At 35.6% G+C, this 23,125-nt stretch overlaps 1 protein-coding gene across 4 annotated transcripts in view; it reads right to left on the reverse strand.

Annotated features, from left to right (window-relative positions):
- LOC134793161 (plasma membrane ascorbate-dependent reductase CYBRD1) overlaps nucleotides 1–23,125 on the reverse strand; it is a 111,876-nt gene that overhangs the window by 36,755 nt on the left and 51,996 nt on the right. The window contains exon 1 of one of the 4 annotated variants that reach the window (XM_063764747.1): nucleotides 11,149–11,451. The exons of the other annotated variants lie outside the window; for them this stretch is intronic. Coding sequence (XP_063620817.1) covers nucleotides 11,149–11,180 — 32 coding nt within the window. The 5' untranslated portion in view covers nucleotides 11,181–11,451. Of the gene's footprint in view, nucleotides 1–11,148; nucleotides 11,452–23,125 lie in introns of those variants that run through there. 4 annotated transcript variants of the gene reach the window in all.

A 23,125-nucleotide genomic window follows, 5' to 3' on the forward strand; every position in this document is an offset into this window, starting at 1 on the left:
AACTTATGTCACACGAAAGATTTCGTTGCATTGCAAAGTGAGTTGAATAAATTACACGGCTCTTTGGAGCCGACACCTGTACCCACACAGACTCCGCTGACATTGAATTCGTTGCATTCCTGAGAACTGCTCAATGGTGCAATCCGCTGTAACAAATAATCGATAATACGATGAAGGTTGACAAAACGGTTCAAAAGCCGCCATATTATACAGTAATTTTGACCTAGCTTATAGGGTAGGTACTAGTGTTTTGGTTGTATGTACTTATTTTAACGCCCCAGGTTGCCACAGGTCAGTGGGGTATTGGATAAGATAAATAATTTATTTGTCTTTTATTATACTTTGACGGCAATTAAAGAAACATTATTAAGAATTTTCTGAATAAAAGTAACCTGTCACACAATGTGGAATAATTAAAGTAACTTTTCCTACTTCATCATTACCTACCTATTCATTTATCTAGTAACGCGGCACTTGTTCATCATATATTTTGAGGCACCTCATGCATCTATTTATAAATACAAATAAACAATGGTATGCCGTGAAAAATGCTCTCGGTCGCTTCTTAATGTAGTGATTTTTCATTTTTATTGCTTGAATCCATACGGCGCATGTACTCTTAAACTAGATAAAGTAGTGCTCTTAGTTTTAACTGCCACATTAAGGCCACTGTTTGTTTTCAACGAAAACAAATTGCGACATAACAGCAGAGCAGGATATCCAGCTCATCCTCACGTGTATGTCGCTTCGCTTGTTGGGGTCACGCCTACATTTTATTACCTATGTTGCCCGTGTATTTGATAGATTTTATGAAAGTGATATAAGAGAAAAAACTATAAGTAAGTATAATATGACTGAGGTAGGTAGGTACATGGAGAGATATAAATACTACTGATTCATTTTATTTAAAGTATTAAGTATTTTGAAAGTCTTGATTTCTTCGTGGAGTATATTTTTGCGGGTATTTACTCTGAAATGAGTGCAATGTTAGTTATTCATATTTATGAAATAGTTATTTATAGTCATCGTATCAGACTCCCTCAATGATTTCCACGACGATCGAGTATGCTGGATATAAAAGGATGGATATTATACTTGGTCTTTTTTTAAAGATTGGAATTTTTTAAACCTCAAATGTAGTGGTAATTAACTTTTTCTTCCGAAATGCTTCCTATAATATCTAATATTTAATAATATGCAAATGACACTGTAATGCAGTGCATAGTAGTTACTCATTCATTCATTCATTCTATTTCATTTTGGAGGAAAAAAGTTACCACTACTTTTGAGGTTATAAAATTTCTTGTCTGAAAAATAAACATTTACACATTTAGGTAAGTACCTACACTTGTTTTTTTACGTTTTAAACATTATTATAGCTATCATCATATCTGTGCTAGCCATGTCAGCACTCTAATAGACTGGCAGGTTTTGTAACAACCGAAATATTTGATAATTGCGATTCCGTTTCGCGCAGCCTTGTCGAAACCTTTCACGGTTGTTACACATGTCAGCCAGCTAGTGCAACTGGCCAAACCACTATAACATAGTACTTATGTATCCTGGCTCTGGCCAGCAAACTTCCAACTTTTTAGAAGTCCACCCGCAGTATTCAATCATCCATTTCATAAAATCAGCATGAAAGAGTCACGAATGTAGATTTTTTGTCTAAAATAATTTAGAGGGCTAATAAAACCGCAATTATGCCTTGAAAAAGGCGCGAACAGTCGTTTGCCGGAACAGGGACGCTGTTTGTCAAGCGAAAACAAGTGAATAAAAAATAATAATGTATTGTTACCACCTACTCAAAAATGTTAATGCGTTCAAATCATACAATACTCACTTATCGACAAACTGGCAGATGTATGACTCGACTGATGAAGTTGCAGTTTGTATATGGCGTTAATAACTGTTGTACAAGTATATATGGCTCTTTATGATGTTGCAATTTAATTAATGATATAACCATTACGTAAAGTCATTTCACTTTTATTTGCAATCGTTTTCTGCGTAACGCTTTTATAGTTTAGTGTGCAAGTATTTTATATTTTTCAGTCACAGATAGATTACGTTTTATGTAATTTCACCTATTACAAATATCTCTGAAGATCATAATACCTAGAAGGGAATTAACCCAATGCCGATTACGAATTAAGTAACAATAACTTTCTTCACAACTTTTTGCAGATATCTTCACCTTGGTCGATGTTTCCTTTAACTACTTAAACTGCTATTGGTAAATACTCGTATTAAATATTGTGCCTTACATAACATAACTACTTTTCATACCTTCTTTTATCGTTGTACCTATATCTAAGCGTACATGGTACCTACCGTAAAATATTCCAATGTGTCGATATACTATAAGGTAAAATCAGCCACCCCTCTCCCACAGTACCCACCCCAACTCAACACTAACCGACGATCTGAGAGCGCTCTCTCGTTAGTTTGAATGGGCATATATTTATACGTTGCATTTTGGTGTTTGTGTTTTGATCATCATAAAAGAGGTATGGAAGGTATAAAATGGACGGAGAAGATAACGAATGAAGAGGTATTACGAAGAGTGAAAGAGAAGAGGAAGATGAACACCATCAACAACAGACGGGGAAAAATTTTTGGACATTTGTTACGGTACGACAACTTCTTTAAAATCATCATAGAAGGCAAGATAAAAGGAAAGAGAGGCAGGGGCAGACCAAATAAAAGAAAAACCTAGTGTCGTGTCGTATCAAGAGGTCAAGGATATGGCTTATGAGAGGGAGAAATGGAAAATACTCCACCGACAAGAGGATATTAAATTGAAGAAGAAGAAGAAAAGAGGTACTCGCAAAACTGATTAAATTAAAATCTTATTCGTAAAAGGAATAGGAATATTATCGGTATTTAAAAAACGCCAAAACACAATTGCCAACTCATTGGTGGCAATTGTTAAATAAATCAAAATCGAAGGCGTATTATATCGTTTAACTCTTCCACCCTATCTGTACTAACCTATTAAAATACACCCCCTTCAAACAGAACATAAAAAAATATTCTTAGTGTTATCCTATTAGCCAGAAGTTAAAACTACTGCAAAAATTACATACTCGTATTTATTAAGTATAAACATAAATCTGTGACGCAAAGAGTTTAATACAACAACCTGCGATACAGTTTTGATTCCAACAAAGCCCCAAACAAAATCCAAATTTGTCTCAACGACCTAATTTAAATCGCTAATAAATAACAGCCATAAAACAAATAGATCCATTACAGTAATCCAAACAGGTGAATACTAGAGATGCCCCGAATAGTGAATTTGGCCGAATAGTGAATACCGAATATTCGGCCCCCCTCTCGGCCGCATACCGAATATTCGGCATGACAATGCGAACATTTTGAGTCACGATTATCATGAAAACTATTCGCCACAACAAACCACAACGTTTGCTAAGATATATTTTTTGTTAAACAGAATGAATGAACAGAATTGTTGAACAGAATCAAATCACACCCATGATAAAAATAAAATATTTTGGAATCAACAAATGCTCAAATACCTGCCTCCGTATTAACACTATAGGCTACATTCCTACTAGTCAAATCAGCTTCTTTTTTAAAACTGTCAAAACGATTTTTAGTATGGAATTTATATGAAAACAAATATAGTGACGTCACGGTAAACTCACCTACTTTTTATATTTCAATCCGATTTATTAAATACAAATTGTTTTTAAAAATAGCTGCTATCTATGTTTTTCTAATAATTATCTGGTGCTTTATTTCGTGCACGGTTTGAAATAATTTATTTTAAGTACATGAAACATCCCTATTAACTACTTTCCAAGAATAAATTTTAAATATTCAATATACATACCTAGTTTTTGGTTATTTTTTGTGTAATTTTTCCGTTTAGGTAGGTGCAACAGATATTCGAATATTCGGCAAAGTGGCCGAATATGCCGAATACCGAATAGTTGCCGAATATTCGTGGCATCTCTAGTGAATACGATTGAGCCAGCGATAATCGCCGAAGCGTGTAATACGTCGTTGGCGCGGTGCATATTTTAATCTGGTCGTAAATTAGTGCCGTTGTGCAGAACTGGCTCGACAACGAGCCTTTTACTCGATGATTGGCTCAACTGAAATCTCTACCGCATTCCCGGGTACAGGGTTACCTCGCCGTGACAATTCTATTAAGAACTTCGGTGTCATTAGCATGTGAACTAAACAGACGTCTTAAACAATGTCAAAGTCAACAATAACATATAACATATGTATGTTAGTCTAGTAAGGTATTTGTAATAAGTATGGGCATTGTTGCCTGATTTAAATTTCTAAATAAATAAAATAGCAAACTAATAATAGAGTCGGACTAAGCTAACACTACATGGCATTTGCAAAAACGAAGTGTGACAATGTTATTAATAATGTCAAATTTCTATGAAAATATGACGTTTGTAATGACACGCCCTCACTTTGTGCTATTCAAATCGGTGCAAAGTTGGCTTCGACGGACTTTAGACTTTAAACGACATAAATGCCCGAAAATAATGGTTTTTTCACCACACCAGCTCGGAAAGGCTTATTTCGCACTTCAAAAACTGATAGCAAAGTTGCATTTTATTCACATGCGAGGCAAAGTAATCAAAAGCGAGTGAGAGAGATTGTGAGTTGTTTTCTTATGTTTGCTGGTAGAATTGACTTTTAAATTATGATTTTGGATGATAAATATTTAATAACATTCATTTGGACTTGATTTGGTTTGATTTTGTTTGATATTTTACATTTAATTTAATATTTGCTTCGCGTTGTTGTGGTGAAAAATTTTGTGTTTCACTCGGGGGCAAATTTTGTTTAACCCTCGTGCTTTGAAACCCTCGCAACGCTCAAGATTCCACTTTTCGAACCACTCGCTACGCTCGTGGTTCAATTTTGGAATCTTTCGCTTGCTCAGGTATCAATATTAGCACGAGCGGTTAAACAACAAGTTTGCCCCTTGTAAAACAAATAACTATTTTTAATGCAGTCCTGATCAAAACACACGATTTAATAAATATTCAAGACGTAAACAATGCCAGCACCCAGCATCGTACGTAAACTTGTGATATGGCAGTAGGTATGTGGAAGTGTTGTCCATTTAGCTACAACATAAGTTAATTAATTGTACTTCGTAGAGGCTGGAGATTTAAGCTTATGGCCCGTTAAATTATTTTGGGGAAAGACAACCCTGATATCCAAGTGGCTGAGCTGGGACAGCCGCCCACGTTGTTATCTGCCACGGTAATGAAGTGTCCCCACCGTGCCTTAAGGCACTTTGTGTACCAAATTTCGACATTATTAGGCCTTTACTTACATTATAATTAATCAGTCGAGGCCTTAGAGCATTTAATAACCGGAGTCGCCTTTAAGAGCTTCCCCTCTGCCGAAAACCTTGCACAATTTTGCAAACTTTTGTATATACTGACGTTTATCTGACATGGCTATGACATGGGTACGTTACGTACAAATCATGTAGAAATAGCCATACATTTAACGTGCCCCTCCCCCGCAAAAATCGGCAGACTGTTTTGTACAGAAAATGACAGCTAAGGCGTCTCCAGTTACTAAATCCTCTAAGGTCTAGAGACACCCTTCATTTCAATAGACATTAAGGTTAACTAAATTAACTAATTACCATTTTAATTGTTAATTGCATGTCACGTTTGTTCCTCGCCAAGCACGCATTTTTTAATTTCCCAGGAGAATTTTAAATTATGCGGGGAATATGAGTATATTATATCTATGAGGATAAAATATGCAGAGTCTTTAGTTTGTCCTAGTTATTTGGCCGTTGTATAAGTAGGTAAAATATTTGTTGGAATAATTTTGTTGAAAATGTGTCTCTACGGATAATACAGTCAAAGAATTCAATTGCCGACCCACTTCGTAGTTCGTACTTTGTCACAGTGACAATCAATATGAAAATAGCTAGAAACCTCATACTATTGTCGCTGTGACAAGGGACAAAATGGGTCGGAAATTAAATTCTTTGACTGTGTGCTTAGAAGATTATATTTTTGTGTATGCCAAATTGCCAATTCAATAGAATCAAAATAGCTTCTTAAAATCCTTGCAGGTTATGCAGGCAAGCTGCCGTATTCGAACTTCAAGATATTCACAAGAGACGACACGTACTAGATCCATTCTAGATACGTTATATAGTTTAGATATCAACTAGTTCTCTTTTGCAGCGCAATTCGGGCAACCAATGAGTAAGATATTTATTAGATGTGAATTGGATCTCTAAGTAATATCCTGTGGAAATCGTTCAAGTGTATCTCCAGAATGGCGCAAATATCAAATTTGACAGGTTAGATCTTAAACATATCGTTATCGTATCTTGGTGATGTCTAAAAGATATCTAATAGATGTCTATTTCAAAATCCGAATCGGGCCCAAGGATTCGTTGTTTTGACATAGGATACGTCTCACCTTAAAGCTTGTAAGAAATGCATTTTATTACATTTGTAATAAAAAAAAAAAAAACTTTGGACCAAGCTATTTATAGCTCTGCATAAACTTTGCAATGACATTCCTATAAAAAATATGACGTAGATATAGCGGCGCTTCCACACATTGCTCTGTCAAAGTTGGTGCAGAGTTAGCTTAGACGCCGCAGCAGCGGCATCAGCCGGTATGATTCTGCATCCAACCTAAATCGAAGAAAATAATCCGAGACATTGAGATAATAAAGATAATAGTTCGTAAATTAGATTAGTATCTTGGTTGGCAAACAATTCCGCTTAAATTACTTCTAATCTTCGTACCATAATGTCTGTACTACTTACTAAAGGTCTACTAATTTTGTGTTGCAATAGAAACTGTGCCTTTGAAAATATCAAATACGTACTTGGAGTTTCTTTTCTCTGTTTGTAGAGGCCATTCGTTTTTTACGATTAACTTAACGAGAACGTTGGCGCTTATATACTGGTATTTAGGAAATTTCATCAACTCTCGAATGGCAGCAAGCAGTTCCAGTTAAATCATAAAGTTATTCTGAAACGCGGAAACTAAGATTACAGCAAGTAAGTGAACGAAGTTCCACGGACGACGTCGCTTCTCGCAATTACGATGACAACACTTTTTGTTACTTGCGACTCCGCTGAATTAACTTCACTGATAACATTCAGTAGTCCTGTGAGGTATTCAAATTCAACTAAAATCAGGTACCTAACTTTAGTCCACAACTTACAACTATGGTCCAAATTCTAGTTCCAGTAAAACATGTAAAAATATTTTTCAAATTATGTTGAGTATATAATATGGAAAGAGCATTATTTAGTGTATCTAAGCTCCAAAATTAATGTAACGACTACAAATCTTAGAATCAACGTTAAAAACTGGACCATACTGGTCGTTGTATACGTTAGGACTATATGTTGTTACCTGATTTCACGGTAATTATCTTAACAACGGCATCGGATAACTTACAATTTCCTTCATTCTCAGTTCGTAAGGAAGATGTAACAATTTGAACCAAATCATAAAATTACCTGCAGTTTTCATTCATCCACCCGTAGTATAAATGAACTGATTTCCTATGCCAATACCCTTTATCCTTCATTAGAACGTCCTGTCTAAGGAAGCAATAAACGCAGGATATTCTATTAACAACGCCCAATGGTAATAATTAACCGCTATTATGAATGATAAGACTGCCCGGTGGATTATATAACTCGCGATTCTCTATATAATTATGTAAATATGTACTTGCTTTTTCTATTGTTTTGTTTTCTTTCATTACGGTATTGAAGTATATTTAGTTACGCAATTGTTTTAGCTACTACAAAGGTGAATACCTATTAATAATATTAATGAACAGACATTTTTACTAGATATACATATACATTATTTACAGAGATCGTTAGATCTTGCTTATTACGGTTTATTTACGGTTTTAGTAAGGGATTTAAAAAGACAATAATAATATAATTAACATACATATAATTTTTAATCTTTATATCAAAACTAAATATATTACGAGATAATTTCGTTTCGTAACTTTATAGACAACACGCGTATAGTAGGTACCTATGGTACTTACTAGATGCATACCTAGTAGCTATTTTCCGCGATCGTGCATGGAATTAATTAATTATTATTAAGTATAACAAAGATGACGACTCCATTTTAATTTTACTACTACAGCTTAATCTTCAGTATGAACGCATAGATTAATTGCGCACGTAAACCAAACGAGGTGGCGAATGGTTTCATCGCAGCATTGTAGTTACGATGTTAAAACTATAAAATAGTAAAATTAGTGACCAGCGGGCTCAGCACGGTTCCATTTTTATCGACTATCACTATGCGCGTGCCTTTCGCACTTACATACTTGTTAGAACGTGACAGGCATGGCGACAAGGGATAAAAACGCGACCGTGCTACGCCGCCTGGGCAATTTCCAGTAAGTACAGAGCATAGTTAACAATAGGGCATAGGGTAATTAACAACTTTTAATATTAAAACTGTGACCAGACCACAAGGCCATTTAATGATGTATATTTGTTATTATTGGCCCGTGCGTCTAGTTCGCGTCAATAATATATGTACGGACAAATTGCTTGCGAAATGCACGCGCGAATGATAACATGACATCATTTTAATATCAAAATGCATGTTCAAATTGGCCTCCAAGTCACACGGACCATCTCTGGACTGAATAGAGGTTTAAATTGATTTCAGCGTCCAATTAGTGTGTGCTGGGGCAAATGCTCCTGTTACTGACCCTAATGCCTTTAATTAGAGACAGTGCTGCAGTAATCCGATACGGGCTGCATGTGCAATTCATGCTCCTCGATGCATCGAAGTCTGCGCTTCAAACATTTTAACAGAATTATATTGTAAAATGATTGGATGCTATTATTAATAGATGATGTTTTACCAGGAGATTGAATATTCGTTATTTGAATATAAAAACGTGTAGCTTAAATTATGTTTGATTAATCATAGGTAGTGTACATAGTGCCTAACTATACCTGAGTAGCTAGATAATTAAGTGTCCATTTAAACGGAAAAGAAAATGTAATCTACTCAATTGGAAATCTTCGGTTTTTTACGAATAGCAGTTCATAAAAGATATCGTTTTAATAATGTACTTACCTAATAGCAGACTTTGCATCATAACCTACTTTGCAGTATGACCTCGAGTATTTTTTTAAATTATTTTATTAGTTTAAGCATTGCTGTCTAGGCGTGCTAACGAAATTGGGTTTTAACGTAAGTACTGAAGGTTCGCGTGAAAAATAGCAGTAGTTGCAACCTGCAAAGCTCGCAGGATGAACTAGATCGTGACGTCACTCGTAATTAAGGCCACTTACTGTTTGTGTAAATATTGGGCTACAGCAGCGGTCGGCAACCAGCGGCCCGCCAACCTCTCGCTTGCGGCCCGCGAGCCTCCCTGGCTATTTTGTATGTAATACTGACGAACGACAATGTCTGCTAAATTCACAAATATTACCAAAGTGGGCCCGCGTCATCTTCGTTAACTACTATGTGGCCCTTGGCTGCTAAAAGGTTGCCGACCGCTGGGCTACAGTATCCGTCAACCAAAGTAATTCGACGACGACGACGACGAAGGTAATTCGTAATGCAATCTCTTTCACCATTATTGGATCCATAATCTATACTAATTGGGAACTCACCTTGAAGAAAATATAAACTCGTGGCGCCTATTTTACTTTCGTCATAGGACCTTTTTTTTTAGAGGTTCAAACATTCTTTGGGTTCATTAATTTGGATTTATTAATGAATTTGTGTCACTTGTCTATTGGTTGTTTCTGTTGTGTTAAAGTGGTGTAATGTGAACTACCTAACACCTTTAAAACAATATTTAAAATTCAATAGTCATATAAAATATTCATATAATGTTATGAATGAATCTATAGAACGGTTCAAATCTATGACTTTCTCAAGAAGCATAACTTGCGGTTTTCTATCGCATAATATTACCTCATGCTCCATTACGTAAACTCAAATCTGCAACTTACCTGAAAAGAGATAAAGAACACATTAACACATATGTAATAAATGATTATGATGATGAATATCATAGGTCGTTCAACATTAAATCATCTGTCTGGGAAATAAGAATGTAGTTGTTTAGAGATTCTCACGTTTGCCTTTCTGGTTTGGGGAAGAGGTCGTATAGCAACGCATATTTTGCCGTAGTCGCCTGATATTTGAGCGAGACAATTACCCTCTGCTTATACGCCCGCTGAATATTTCCGTCAAACAATGTTGTGTTACAAAACATTCAACGTTGTCTTTTCATATAGCGACAATATACCGATCTACATAGGTAGATACATACTTCTGCATATGAGGCCAAATAAGTTGTGGCCTAGGTAATAGGTACCTACGTTATGTATGTACATCTAGCTGCAAAAATGCATGGCTACTTTATAAATGAATTCCATTCATAATGTGTCTATGCAATTTTCAGCCCGCTTTACATAGATTGTAGCGACTCTTTCGGGAGATACACCGCGAAAAATGATTTCTTATCTTTTACATTCGGCTACTCTTACTAGTGATGAACTCATGACAAATTGCCTAATTCAATACCATAAGTAACATCAATTGGTCCTTGGTAACAACTAGCTATCAAGTATTTAAAATTACCAATTGGATTGGCATAGATTCCTTAGTGACCGAAGATTTTTTTGTGTAATGTACCTACCCACGCGTACTACGCTTAATAATATCTTAACAAATACATGCTAACAGCCGGTTCAAAAGTTATCATTCAGTCACGAAATAACATTCTAAAATAAACTCATAAATATCTATAAAGCGGATCGCATTGTCTGGATTAAATTGATATGACTTTTGTGTCTCAAATAACAAATTGGTAACAAGATATCGTCTGTACGGAAGATTTCCTACAACGCCACCGAGTGCATCGGTGCGCCAGGAATCCCATTGTTCCGACAAAGCCCGTGCATTTTGAGCCGACTTACTTTCTATCCATTGTATTTGCTAGCGACTGTGGTCAATTGACACGTGTAATGACCATGTCACAAATAGACGAAGCGCTTTAAAGTTTAGTCACGATCCGAGGCATCGCAATGTGATCACGAAAAGCGCACTGCATAGCGTTAAGTATATAAACAAAATACGTACAGTTTCTGTTTAAGTTGATACCGCTGACGCATTATGTCGTTGTCCAATAATAGGCAAACACAATAGTAAATAAAATAGGTCAAGGTTCAGGCGAAATCACTACAACGTCGGTTAACAGGACGAGATAGGACGCCGAGCAGCCGTCGACACAGCACATGAACTACTGAAGTTAACTGGCAGACTAGAAAATGAGCTGAAGCCTCGTAAAAGTGTAAAATTGGCCGACAATTGCCACATTGAGGATGTAATTACACATTAGTACGTGTATCAGTATGTCGGTTGGGCGCGAGACTGGCGTGCGCCCGCGCGGGTGCCGCGACACACACCGATCAATTTATGCAAATTGTCGACGGGCTCGGGCTAGCCGGTGGTCGTGGCTAATTGCCTATCCGCACCGGGATGCAAACGGTGCGATATGCTTGTCTGAATGTATTAAAATTGTGGTAAACTTAGGTATTCCGAAATTAAATGGCAAGTGAATCGAGTGACTCCAGGTTCAATGCAATGTTCAGGCATCTAATCGTATTTCAGTTTTCCTTACAACACAAACAGTAACACTGTTTATTAAAAGAAATTCTAGCTGTGTTATTCCTGACAGCTGATTTCCAGTTGCCTACACCCATTATCAACATAAATAGTTTCGTTTCACAATACTCATTTCACCGAAATTTAATAACCGTAACATTATGCCATTAAGATATGGTCAGACCAAAAAGCAATAATACCTATATCTTATCTAACTTTGCAACAATATTGCGTTCAGTTGCTTAATAGTAACAATGCATTTTGAAGCTATTATTGTCGGTATCGCCATCGACGTGCGTGCAGGCAAAAGCCTGATAAATTACAATAACTAGAGCAGGTGACACAATAACATTAAAGCCTACAATCGTATAGTAACAAAACATCTTTTATCGGGAGTTTGTTTAGTGCGGAGTATAAGAATGTCATTTGGTATAAAAAACTGGATCATCGAACTTATTTCATTTTAGTCACTTTCGATTCCATTTGCTAGTATGAAACGCCTTGTCAATTAAAAGATATTGTACTATTAGTTAAATATGTTTTTAGTGCATGGCTGAATATATTTTTGTGATATTTTTGGCATCCATTTCTTTCTTCAATATTTTTATCTGTTATTTCTTTCTCGCGAAATGAGAATAGAGTAAGAAATAACCTACCTTTAAAGTTTGCAATAATTTGAAACAGCAGCGATAATTTATCTCGATTGCAATTCAATATATATTCATAAAATCCCTATATTTTAAATTCAAATATCCGGTTAAGTTACCTAACCCTAACCTAACTAACTAAAAATTTGTCAACAGTAATTTTTTTAGTTATTCATCACCGTGCGTAATTAAGTAAACTTTGTGTCACCTGCTTTTAGCGGTTTGAGGGGGGAAGAGGGGAGGGAGGGTATTAATTATATCACCTCTTTTATCAGGCTCGTTATCATCAAGTGTGTCATGGCCGAGTTTCAGAAGATTTGCTCTTTATACAAAATTGTATATTTAGGCATAGCTACGTTTTCTATTAAGCTTACTTTGCTTGTTGATAGAAAAGAAGATTGTTGAACAGGGTCATTTTGTTATGTTTGACCATACTCGGAGGGGTGAATATGTAGGTCATACCGAACAACTTTTACTTTGGAGTCAACTCCGTAATCGCGAAAAAATCTGCTGTTCCATAGAAAACATTGACATATGATTGACTATTGATTTAGACAGCCGATTTATGAGGTTGGCTCCTTCGTATTTGTTTTACATATTCAGCCCTCAGAGTATGTTCAGACGTATCAAAATCACTCTGTAACTCTGTATAGATGAAAACTAAAATTCATAAAATAGAATATTGTAGTAACTCTCCCGTAATCCTACATCTATTGGGGCTCAATATATTTTTGTCTGCTTCTAATATGTCATCACGTTTTTTTTTGGGGTCACATCACGAATTCGCGACCTAACTTTCAATAACTCTCCTTACACCATCGCGTAAAAACAATATCAAGTGGTTTCCTCCCTTTCAAATTAACACTGCATATTTAGGGAGCTAGCGTAGCGTCTCACTGTCCTCACTGATGCTACGGGTGACCAGTACGGTTACCATCAGTTTGTCACTGACATAAACGCCGTCGAGAACGTAATTTACTTTCTATACGTCCCGTTTGCACTAATATGCGAGTGCGAGCGGGATGTATAGAAAGTAAATTACGTTCTCGACGGCGTTTATGTCAGTGACAAACTGATGGTAACCGTACTGAGGGCTGGTTACTTCCTTGCCCAGCGGATTGGCATCGCCATTCAGCGCGGCAATGCCACCAGCCTTCTGGGCACCCTACCATCCGGCGCCCAGCTAGCTCCCATTTTTTACTTGTAAATATGTGTAAGTATATAGTTGTTAGTGATTAGTTTTAATTTAAATGTTTAGTTTATTTCTTTTGTTAATATTGTTTTTTTGTCAATAAAAATACCTACCCTAATTGACCTTTATTCCTAGTATTTATTCATTGTGCGTGAAATATTAAACGGCAAACTCAATCAATATTACAGTACAGGTTATTTCCATTTAAAATACGGCAATAAAAATTCCCCCGTTCCAATATGATAATAATGTATGCATATCGTATAAAGTTAATCGAAACTTTCTGCACATGGTCTACAACACCGTATTTAATATGCATCGATTTACCACCGGCTCTCGAAGTCGGGGTGTTGCGCTTCGGAACACAAATTGGCGGCCAGCCACACTCACCCACAGGAGCACAGTTCATAGTATTAAAATATGATACTGACTTATTTTAATCTTAGTGCACAATTATGTATATCAGGGGCGAAACCAATAGTTATTTAAAAAAACCGAATTTGAACGAAAAAAAATAATAAGAAAGATAGTTAAGGTAGGTCCACATTGGTTAATGGTTCTGTTGGGTAAAGCTGCCTGATTGTTTAAATAAGTCATGAAAATGTTTTGTAGAATCTGTGCCGTGTCCCATTAAAAGTACGAGGGATGCACTGAGACTATTATCAATTATTAACTCAAAGATGTTATTTTTTATCTGAATGCGCCCCCAAGCTTCATGGAACTGTAGTTGCGGAATATTAAAACAGCCTTATATTGCTTGAATAATGTCTTTTAACTGAAGCCTTTTTATGAAACTATGTCCTTCGTAAATAATGGGATACTGTCTAAATAATGTTAAGGTATCAGTTAACGCCTTTATGTTTTAGGGCGAGAGGGCCTACAGCGAAAACCGAAATTCGCAAATTGCGGGATCTTTCTCTTTTACTCAAATGAAGGCGTAATTATAGTGATAGAGAAAGATGCCCGCAATTTGCGAACTTCGATTTTCGCGGTTATAGCCCTGTTTACACATTGATTCATGTTAAGTGCGAGTTCATACATTTGCTACTTACCTTTAGTAGCAAATATAATATGGTTTGTTTTTTGATTAGTGTTAAGTACGAGTAGTACTTAACACTAATCAAAAAACAAACCATTGCAGCGTTCATTTTGTGGTTTAAGATGTAAAAACATAAGTTGTGAAAAGTACTAAAGTAATGTGAATAGAAACTGCCGTCATTAACAAATTCCACATTTAACATTTGGAAAAATAAATCTCAATAGCTCAGTGAAAAATATTTACGTACATATTATCTTAGTATTCTTTGTTTGGGTACATAAATAGGAAACCATTACAACCGACTTAAAAGGTCATTGACGTATTCAGATCTCAATACTCAGCGATGTCATATCCATTAATTATTCATAAGGCGGTTTAATTATTTTATTGCATATTTAATTCCGCCGACATTCTAAAGCCTTTAATGAAATATTTCCTTTGTACGGAGAGGACCTCATTGAAACAAATTATGTTGGTGTTATTTACCTCTGTAAAGTAGTTAATAGGAATTTATGGTCGCATTGGTGATTTCAGGAAGCGGATGGAAACATCCGCAAGTGAATCAAAAACATTCTTGTAATATGACATGTGGTGATGTAAGAAAGTTGCGTTACTCAAGTGTGTATAGCCCATGATGAATTCAAGTTAGGTTAAGTATTTTGGTAGGTAGGTAAATAAATAAAATCGAAAATGAGGTGTGTTCACACCAAAAAAATATTTTGCAACATTTAGTACTTAGTAGATTTTAGTAAGTTTGAGATTAGACATATACCTATACATATATATGTATGTATATTGATGATGATGATGATCCTTCCAGCCGATTTCGACCATTGCGACCACTTCGACTCCTAGTTAGCTCGGCGCTAGTACGCCCGAAGATGAATCCCGTGATGCGAGGGTTGAACCCCCACGCACATTGAGGGCATATTAAATAAAAAAATCGAATCATGTAAGCAGACATATTTTCTGTAGATAACATAGTTGGTCTTTTATTCTCATTCATAATGAACTCCAGTATAGTAGCACCACGGGGTTACGATCCATGGACATTTAGATACGGTTGGATCAAACAATTGTGTTTTAGAATACAGTACATTCTAACCGACAGAACACAAATATTGGTGCGTTCCAGCACAACAATGTACGAGTTCGTAGTATATATATACTTATGCAAACTGATGCGAGTCGAAATAGATTTACCATTTCCTGTCACTAACATTGTACTTAGTACGCAGAAGGCAAGGTCAAATATAATTAGTTACTGTAAATAGAAGGCGCATACCTACTTAATTAGGCTTAGGTGTTCATAAATGAGAACAGTTTTTTGTATTTATTGTTTGCAGAATTTACAGGTTTTCTGAAATTATGAATCATATAAATTATAATCATGAATATAATTTATTCTATAGTTAAGTACTAATGGCGTTATTCATAAACGCGTTACTGGCGTTTTCTGTCATTTTGACTTATGTATTTGTAAGAAAGGGATAAAACATAATTTAACTAAATCAGGCCCGTAAAGTTTTATGAATCCTGGGGGTTAGTAAATATATATATATCTTATGCATAATATGTATCTCTAGGTATACGTTGCATAATCATTCATGTTATCCAAAGCTAACCTACACATTATGAGTCAAGTACGTATAAAGAAGGATACTAGAACTAATTTGGTTACGAATGCCGAACACGTGAAATAACTGTAACACGTGAAATAAAAATAACAAGGTCTTTGACCATTGATTTAAATTACACTCAGGTATTTAATGGCTACGTCCTTGCTAATACGATGTAAAAGTTGCCAGTGCTAGTTAAATAAACAAGATAAACCGCGAAAAAGATTAACAGCATAGAAAGAAAATTGGCGACGCCGCGAGACAACCGCATCGGCAAATGTGAGAGAAAGGTGACAATGACAATGAAAGTATTTGCTGTGGCGATGGCCGCGCTGTGTCAAGTGATCAATTTAGGTCAACATGCAAAATAATTTGCGAAGTTTCAAACCAGGAAAGCTGAGCGTGAATTGTAATTGAAATTCTTTTGAAATAGCTGATAGCAGGTATAACACAGGTTATGTTTGGTATTGCAGAATTACAATTTGGATGAGGGAAGAAAATTTAAAGTTAAGTTTTTTTTCTCTTGACAAATTCTTGAAAAACGTTATGGCCGGTATCACTGCATTTAAAGGCTGGAGGTTTTACCCGGAAGTATTTTTAATTGAAACCGATTCATGCGCATTTCTGACTTAATTGTAATAAAATTTATATTGCCTTCTGATAATCATAAAGTTATTCTGGTTGTTTTTGTATAATTGTATGCATACGTCTGTAACTCTGTATCAAATTAAAAACAACAATTTTACTTTATTTTACATGAAATACAGAAACGATCGTCATTAGTAATAAATAAGTCCTAACATGAGCAAATTAATTGCCCCATCCCATATGATACACAAATTGAGTCTGCGGGATCCACATTTACATTACGTCGAATGTAGCCATCATGAAATGCAATATTTCGACGGACAACTTCAGTACTCTCCTAATATCTTTGATTCGTGCTATTGCAAATTCGACTTTACTTAATGTTATTAAAGTTTAAATTTTGATCCTACAGAGTAACGTCATGCGAGCTCTCAGAAATAACTGTCCGATTTGTAGTAGCCTCACTAATGAACCTCTTACACTTCGTCAATTAGTGGAAACTCGTAACGAGCAAAATGGTGAAATATACGTATAAATTTATGTACAGATTTTTTTTAATCATTTATTTACATACAATATATATACAGTGGTACTACTAAACTAAATTAATAAGATTGAAAGTAATTAAGTTATACATATAGGTAATAACCACTTGTTGGACAAAATAAATAAATAACTTGAAGAAAGTAAGTTAGGGGCTGTCCATAAATTACGTCATCGATTTTTGACGATTTTGGACCCCCCCCCCCCCCCATATAACCATTCCAGTCGCAGAATCACAAAGTGGTAACTAAATGTCAGATGTGTCGTAACAGAGTCCACACAATGTGTCTAGAATTGTTTCGAAACAAAGTGTCGTCGCCGTGTCTACACTTTTCCGTAACAAGGTGTCGACACATTTGTGTGCACTTTGCGTGCGGTTTGCGACTAAATCTGACAGCAAATTTGTGACAGCAAATGTCAATATAAAATACCTCTTGAAAACCAAGGTTTGTCAAACTACTATTAGTGTCTCGTGTGCTCGTAATTCTAGTAAGTCATCATGGGCAATGCAAATGATAATAATCGACCGAAACCATATAAACACCCAACACCCGTCAACCTTTTACAGAAAAGTTTTTAAAGAAATTCAATAAGCTACTTAGGTCAGGCAACGAATGCTCCAAAAGTTGTAGAGGGAAATGCTCGGAACACAATTTTTGACTCCGTAACTCGGTTTGACAAGTTAGGAGGTGAACATATCAAAAGTCCCCGGCCGTAGCCCTTGAGCGGGGGGGAGAGAGGGGGCTTTGAAGGTCCCATTTTCCCGTTTTTCGATTATATCTCGGAAACTATGCATCTCAGCGACATGGCCACTTATACAAAATGAAAGTTAATTTAATTTGTTACAAGTTTATTCAGTCAATTTTTTCGATATGTTGAATAGTTTTTGAGATATCCGCTCTTGAAAGTTTATTTAGGGCTCTCAATTTTATCTTGATATATCTATATCAGTGAAGGTGCTAGGCCGTGTTTGGTATCGTTTTCGTATAAATCTGGGGTGCTGAATCCATTTAAGATATCACATTGACACCATTCCACAAAATAAAAATAAATCTTTTTAGGGTTCCGTTCCTCAAAAGGAAAAAACGGAACCCTTATAGGATCACTCGTGCGTCTGTATGTATGTCCGTCTGAATACACAAAATAGTTCTTTACCTATAGATGACAGGAAAACCTATTAGAAATGTGCAGTCAAGCGCGAGTCGGACTTAATGTACGGAACCCTTAATACGCGAGTCCGACTCGCACTTGGCCGGTTTTTTTGAAACTCTTCTTGACGCTTAACCGCTGAACCGATTTATATGAAATTTGGGATGGTCTACATCTTTGATTTAGTTAAAAATGATGAAAAAACATGACTTTAAACCTAAACTTAAACAGTATTAACTTCAAGAAGTCAATTCTGAATTCCCCCCTACACCTCATTTCACACCTTTAAAGGATGATTTTTGAGATAACTTATTATATCCTGTCTCGGGACTCAAAATATATGTGTACCAAATTTAAATTAAAACTGTTCAGCAGTTTAAGCGTAAAGAGGAGTTTAAAAGAAAGTATTTTAATAAGTTTATATGTTTTTACTTCGGAATGGTGTCAATGTGATACCTTAACTAAATTTGGTACTGCGAATTTATACGAAAACGATACCAAACATGGCCTCGTAGCTTTACTGTTGTAGAAGTCAAAATAAAATTGAGAGCCCTAAATTCTTATTACTTGGCCAAACTTGTGTAGTAGGAAAAGGTAAAATAAAAGTCTTCGGCAGGAATATAAGACACAAATATATTTTTTTTTTGCGTTACTATTTCATTCATCAAATATAAACATACCTTGATTATACTATTCTAGTGAGATCCTCATAGATAAACAAAAACATTTACTTAAAAAATTACAAGGTCGAAATGTCACGGAACTTGTGAGAGTAATATGTGAAAAATAAAAACTTTTATGACAAAAAAAATCTGGACACAATTTAAGAATCACCCAATTGCGTCGAGGAATCATCTGTATTTTTGCTTGTTTCATTACCTCCTCGCTTCTTTTTTGTCCTTTGTATTCTGTAGCAATTTGTTAGATCTGAAAATAAAGATAACTTGCGTCGTCACGGATGTCGATTTATAGGTTTTAGGGAGTGCAGAATTCGAAAACGATGATCATTGTATAATCCAAGATGGCGGCTACGTATTTTGTCATAAAAGTGGAATCCAAAATAGTCATCATTTTCGAAATCTGCGCCCCCTAAAACCTATAAAACGATATCCATGACGACTTTTATGACATAGTGCATTGCCGCCATTTTGAAATTGAAAATGTTATCATTTTCGACATCTGCGCCCCCTAAAACCTATAAAACGACATCCATGACGACTTTTATGGCAACCCCGGCTGTCAAACGATAAGCAGCTGATTTTGCTAGGTCCCTTGTAATTATTTTAATTTTAATGATATTTCATGTAATATTAAGCATTAAAAGTGTGAATCAAATAGTTTTAACATTAAGTTTTATGTATACATAATAAGTGAAGTGCTTTAGTGACGTTTACTAGTGTCTTGTAATATCTCAGATTTGTAGCCGTTACAGGTTATAAATTTGAAACCTGCTTTCGCCTTGGATTCCTTTCTGGGTTTTTTTTTATCACAAATATTTACTAAGTGTGTTTATAATAAAGCGTTGATCATTGTACAGGGTTAGAACGCAGTGTAGATACAGTCAATTGTCACTATTTCACGTAAGTACGAACCTAAATATCACTTAGCTTGAGTGAGCGATTCCTTGTTTATTTTTGGGTTTAATTTCAATTGCAAAACTGTCTACAATGCTTACCCGCAGAGCAGCCGCAGCGGCTCGCCAGCAGGAGACTGATAAACTCCAACTTACCTTGCTGGAGTTGAAAATATCCAAGGAATCTTGTGCTCAATTGCTCAGTGAAAGGGAAGACAGTGAGAAGGAACTATTATTAGTACTTAATAGCAATGATAAGCTTAAAAAGGAACTTTGCTCATTAGAAACTGACTACAATAATGTAAATTCAGAGCGGGCCCGGCTTCAGGAGACGGTTGACAGGTTCACTGAGTGTAGTGCTGCGTATGAGCAGGCCCTGAAGGACATCAACTCATTGGAGAGAGCACTGCACGACGCCCACGAACAAATCTATGAGCTACAGGAGGCCCAACACAATGCAGCAGTGGCACACTCTCAGAGCTTGTTCGAAGAACTGGTCCGGCCCGACTCTCAGTTGGTTGCCGCACCAATTGAAAACCTTGTGGCCCCTACAGATTTAGCCTATGATACTACCACACCAAGGTTAGTAAATTGCAGCGGGAACAAACTAAAGAAATATATTAAATTAAATAGACTAATAAAAAAAAACCGAAACTTGTCAAAAATAAATAAATTGTTTTTTAAAAAATTGAGATTTTGTAAAATTAATGTTAATTTAGTGGATAGGTTAGATTTATATTCTGCCCAGTTAGAAAATAGTCAATTGCAATATGAAACCGACACACAGACTTTAAAATTAAAAATTCAGAGTTTGGAGGATTCCATAGAATCCTTAGAAAAAATAAATGAGAGTTCTAAAAAGGTGATTAATGAATATTCTTTGGCCATGGATGATTTAATATCCCAGATTAAGCTTAATTCAGAACGGTTTGAGTCACTGACCAATGCCCAGTCATGTGCAGTGACTGAACATTCGTCGACCAGTTTACTCGACCTAAGCCTGTGTGACGGTTTACCACAACAGCATGTAAATGATAATAGCTCCTTCCACACTACACAACAAAGCACACCTAAACCTAATGTTATTATGTATTCTGATGAAATTGGAAGCAATATGAGCTCATTTTTAAGCTTCTACCTAAAGGGACTTAGTACAATCAGCAATTGTCTGCCTCACAGTAGCTTTGAAAATATCTTAAAACAAATTTTAAATGACAGTAATATTAATTCTAAGACAACACTGCTTATTCTTATGGGGAATAGGGGTAATGTGAACAAAAATAATTTAATTAAATACTTTGAACAGTTAAACTCGCTTGCAGTGCATGAAATTATTTTTTTCACATTCCCCTATTGTGAGCAAATGTCAGAGGCAGAAAATACCACTAGACATAAGTTAAATATATCTCTATATAATCTTTGTACATATAGTAGTAAGTTTAGCATAATTGACACTAACAATTTTGTTAGTAAATACCATATGCCTATGGTGTTTTTGACTAAAGGCAAGTGTTGCCTTTCAAATTATTACAAAAGACAAATAGCTTTATCGCTATCATATTTACTTGACATTTCTGCCAAGAATTTGGCAGACAATTCTGCTCCTATTGAGCAGCACAGTATGAACATGGAATTGGTTCCAGTCATAACCAATGATTTAATAGATTTAAACTAGGTGTTAAGACAAAAGATTCTGTCTCTGGCAATTTAGTTTTAAATAAATATAATGAAAAATACTGCAAACATGGAAAGTATATCCACCTGGTGCATCAAAATATTCAATGTATCAGAGGAAAAAATTTACAGATAGAACTTTTTTTGAATGATTTTAATATTGATATTTTATGTCTTACTGAACATTGGTTAAATAATAATGAATTAATGCCCCAATTTAATAATCACCAGGCGGGAAGTTCGTTCACCAGACTTAGTTCCATACATGGTGGGTCATTAATTATATTAAATAGTCAGTTAAAATTTAAGGAACGTAAGGACATTGTATCCATGTCTGTTGAACGGACTATAGAACTAAGTGCAGTAGAATTAGAGCAATTTATTGTTGTCTGTGTGTATAGGCCGCCATTAAGTAATTTTGAATTATTTGAAAACATAATGGAATCTGCCCTACTTAAAATATCATCTTCTAGTAAGAAATTGCTTATATGCGGCGACTTTAATGTAAATATTATGGAAAATTCAACAATGTCTTGTAGATTATTGAATCTTTTTAAATCTTGTAATCTCAACCACATGTTTATGGAGCCCACTAGAGTGACTGCTACTAGTGCAACCTGTATAGATAATATTTTCACAGATATTTTTCCTATTGCTAAAAAAGTTATCAGCAATTTAGAATCAGACCACTTAGGTCAATTAATGGTATTTGAGGCATTAAGGAAAAATACCATGAGAAAACAAATAACTTTTGTACCAGTAACCTCGGACCGCGTGGAAAGAATGAAGCTAAGTTTAGTTCAGGCGCTACCCTTTTTGTCTTCCGATATGAGTCCTAATAGTATGTATAATTCATTCTTTCACACTTTTATGGATCATTATAATGCGATATTCACCTCAAAATCGGTCGTAGTTAGTGGTGCATCAGTTTTTAGTGAGTGGGCTACTGCGGACTTACATCAAAGAAGACGTGAACTGTATGCCTTATATGAGGAACGGCGGTTTAATCAGAGTGATGAATTTAAAGAACATGTGAAGGAGTATTCGAAGAAGTTTAAAGTAGATTGTCATATAGCTAAGCGAAATTATCTAAGTCAGAAAATAAAAAGTAGTTCCGACATTGTTAAAGCAACCTGGAAAGTTATAAATGTGGAGACTGGTCGCCCCAAACACACAATTAAAGAGCTTAAACTAAACATTGATAACAAAATTATAGATTCCAATTTAGAAGTAGCTACAGAATTTGAAAAATTTTGCACCGAGGTACCAGTATCCACAACTAAGGATTTAAATTCATCACCCTCATCTGCTGTTACATTATTAAAACATAACGCTCCAGAGTGTTGTGGAGACCTTCATTTTGAACATGTTTGTACCTCAGATGTAATAAAGGCGTTTAAATCAATTAATGTCAAAAAAACTAATGAC

This window comes from Cydia splendana, chromosome 8 (genome assembly GCF_910591565.1).
Source record: "Cydia splendana chromosome 8, ilCydSple1.2, whole genome shotgun sequence".
Lineage (NCBI taxonomy): Eukaryota > Metazoa > Arthropoda > Insecta > Lepidoptera > Tortricidae > Cydia > Cydia splendana.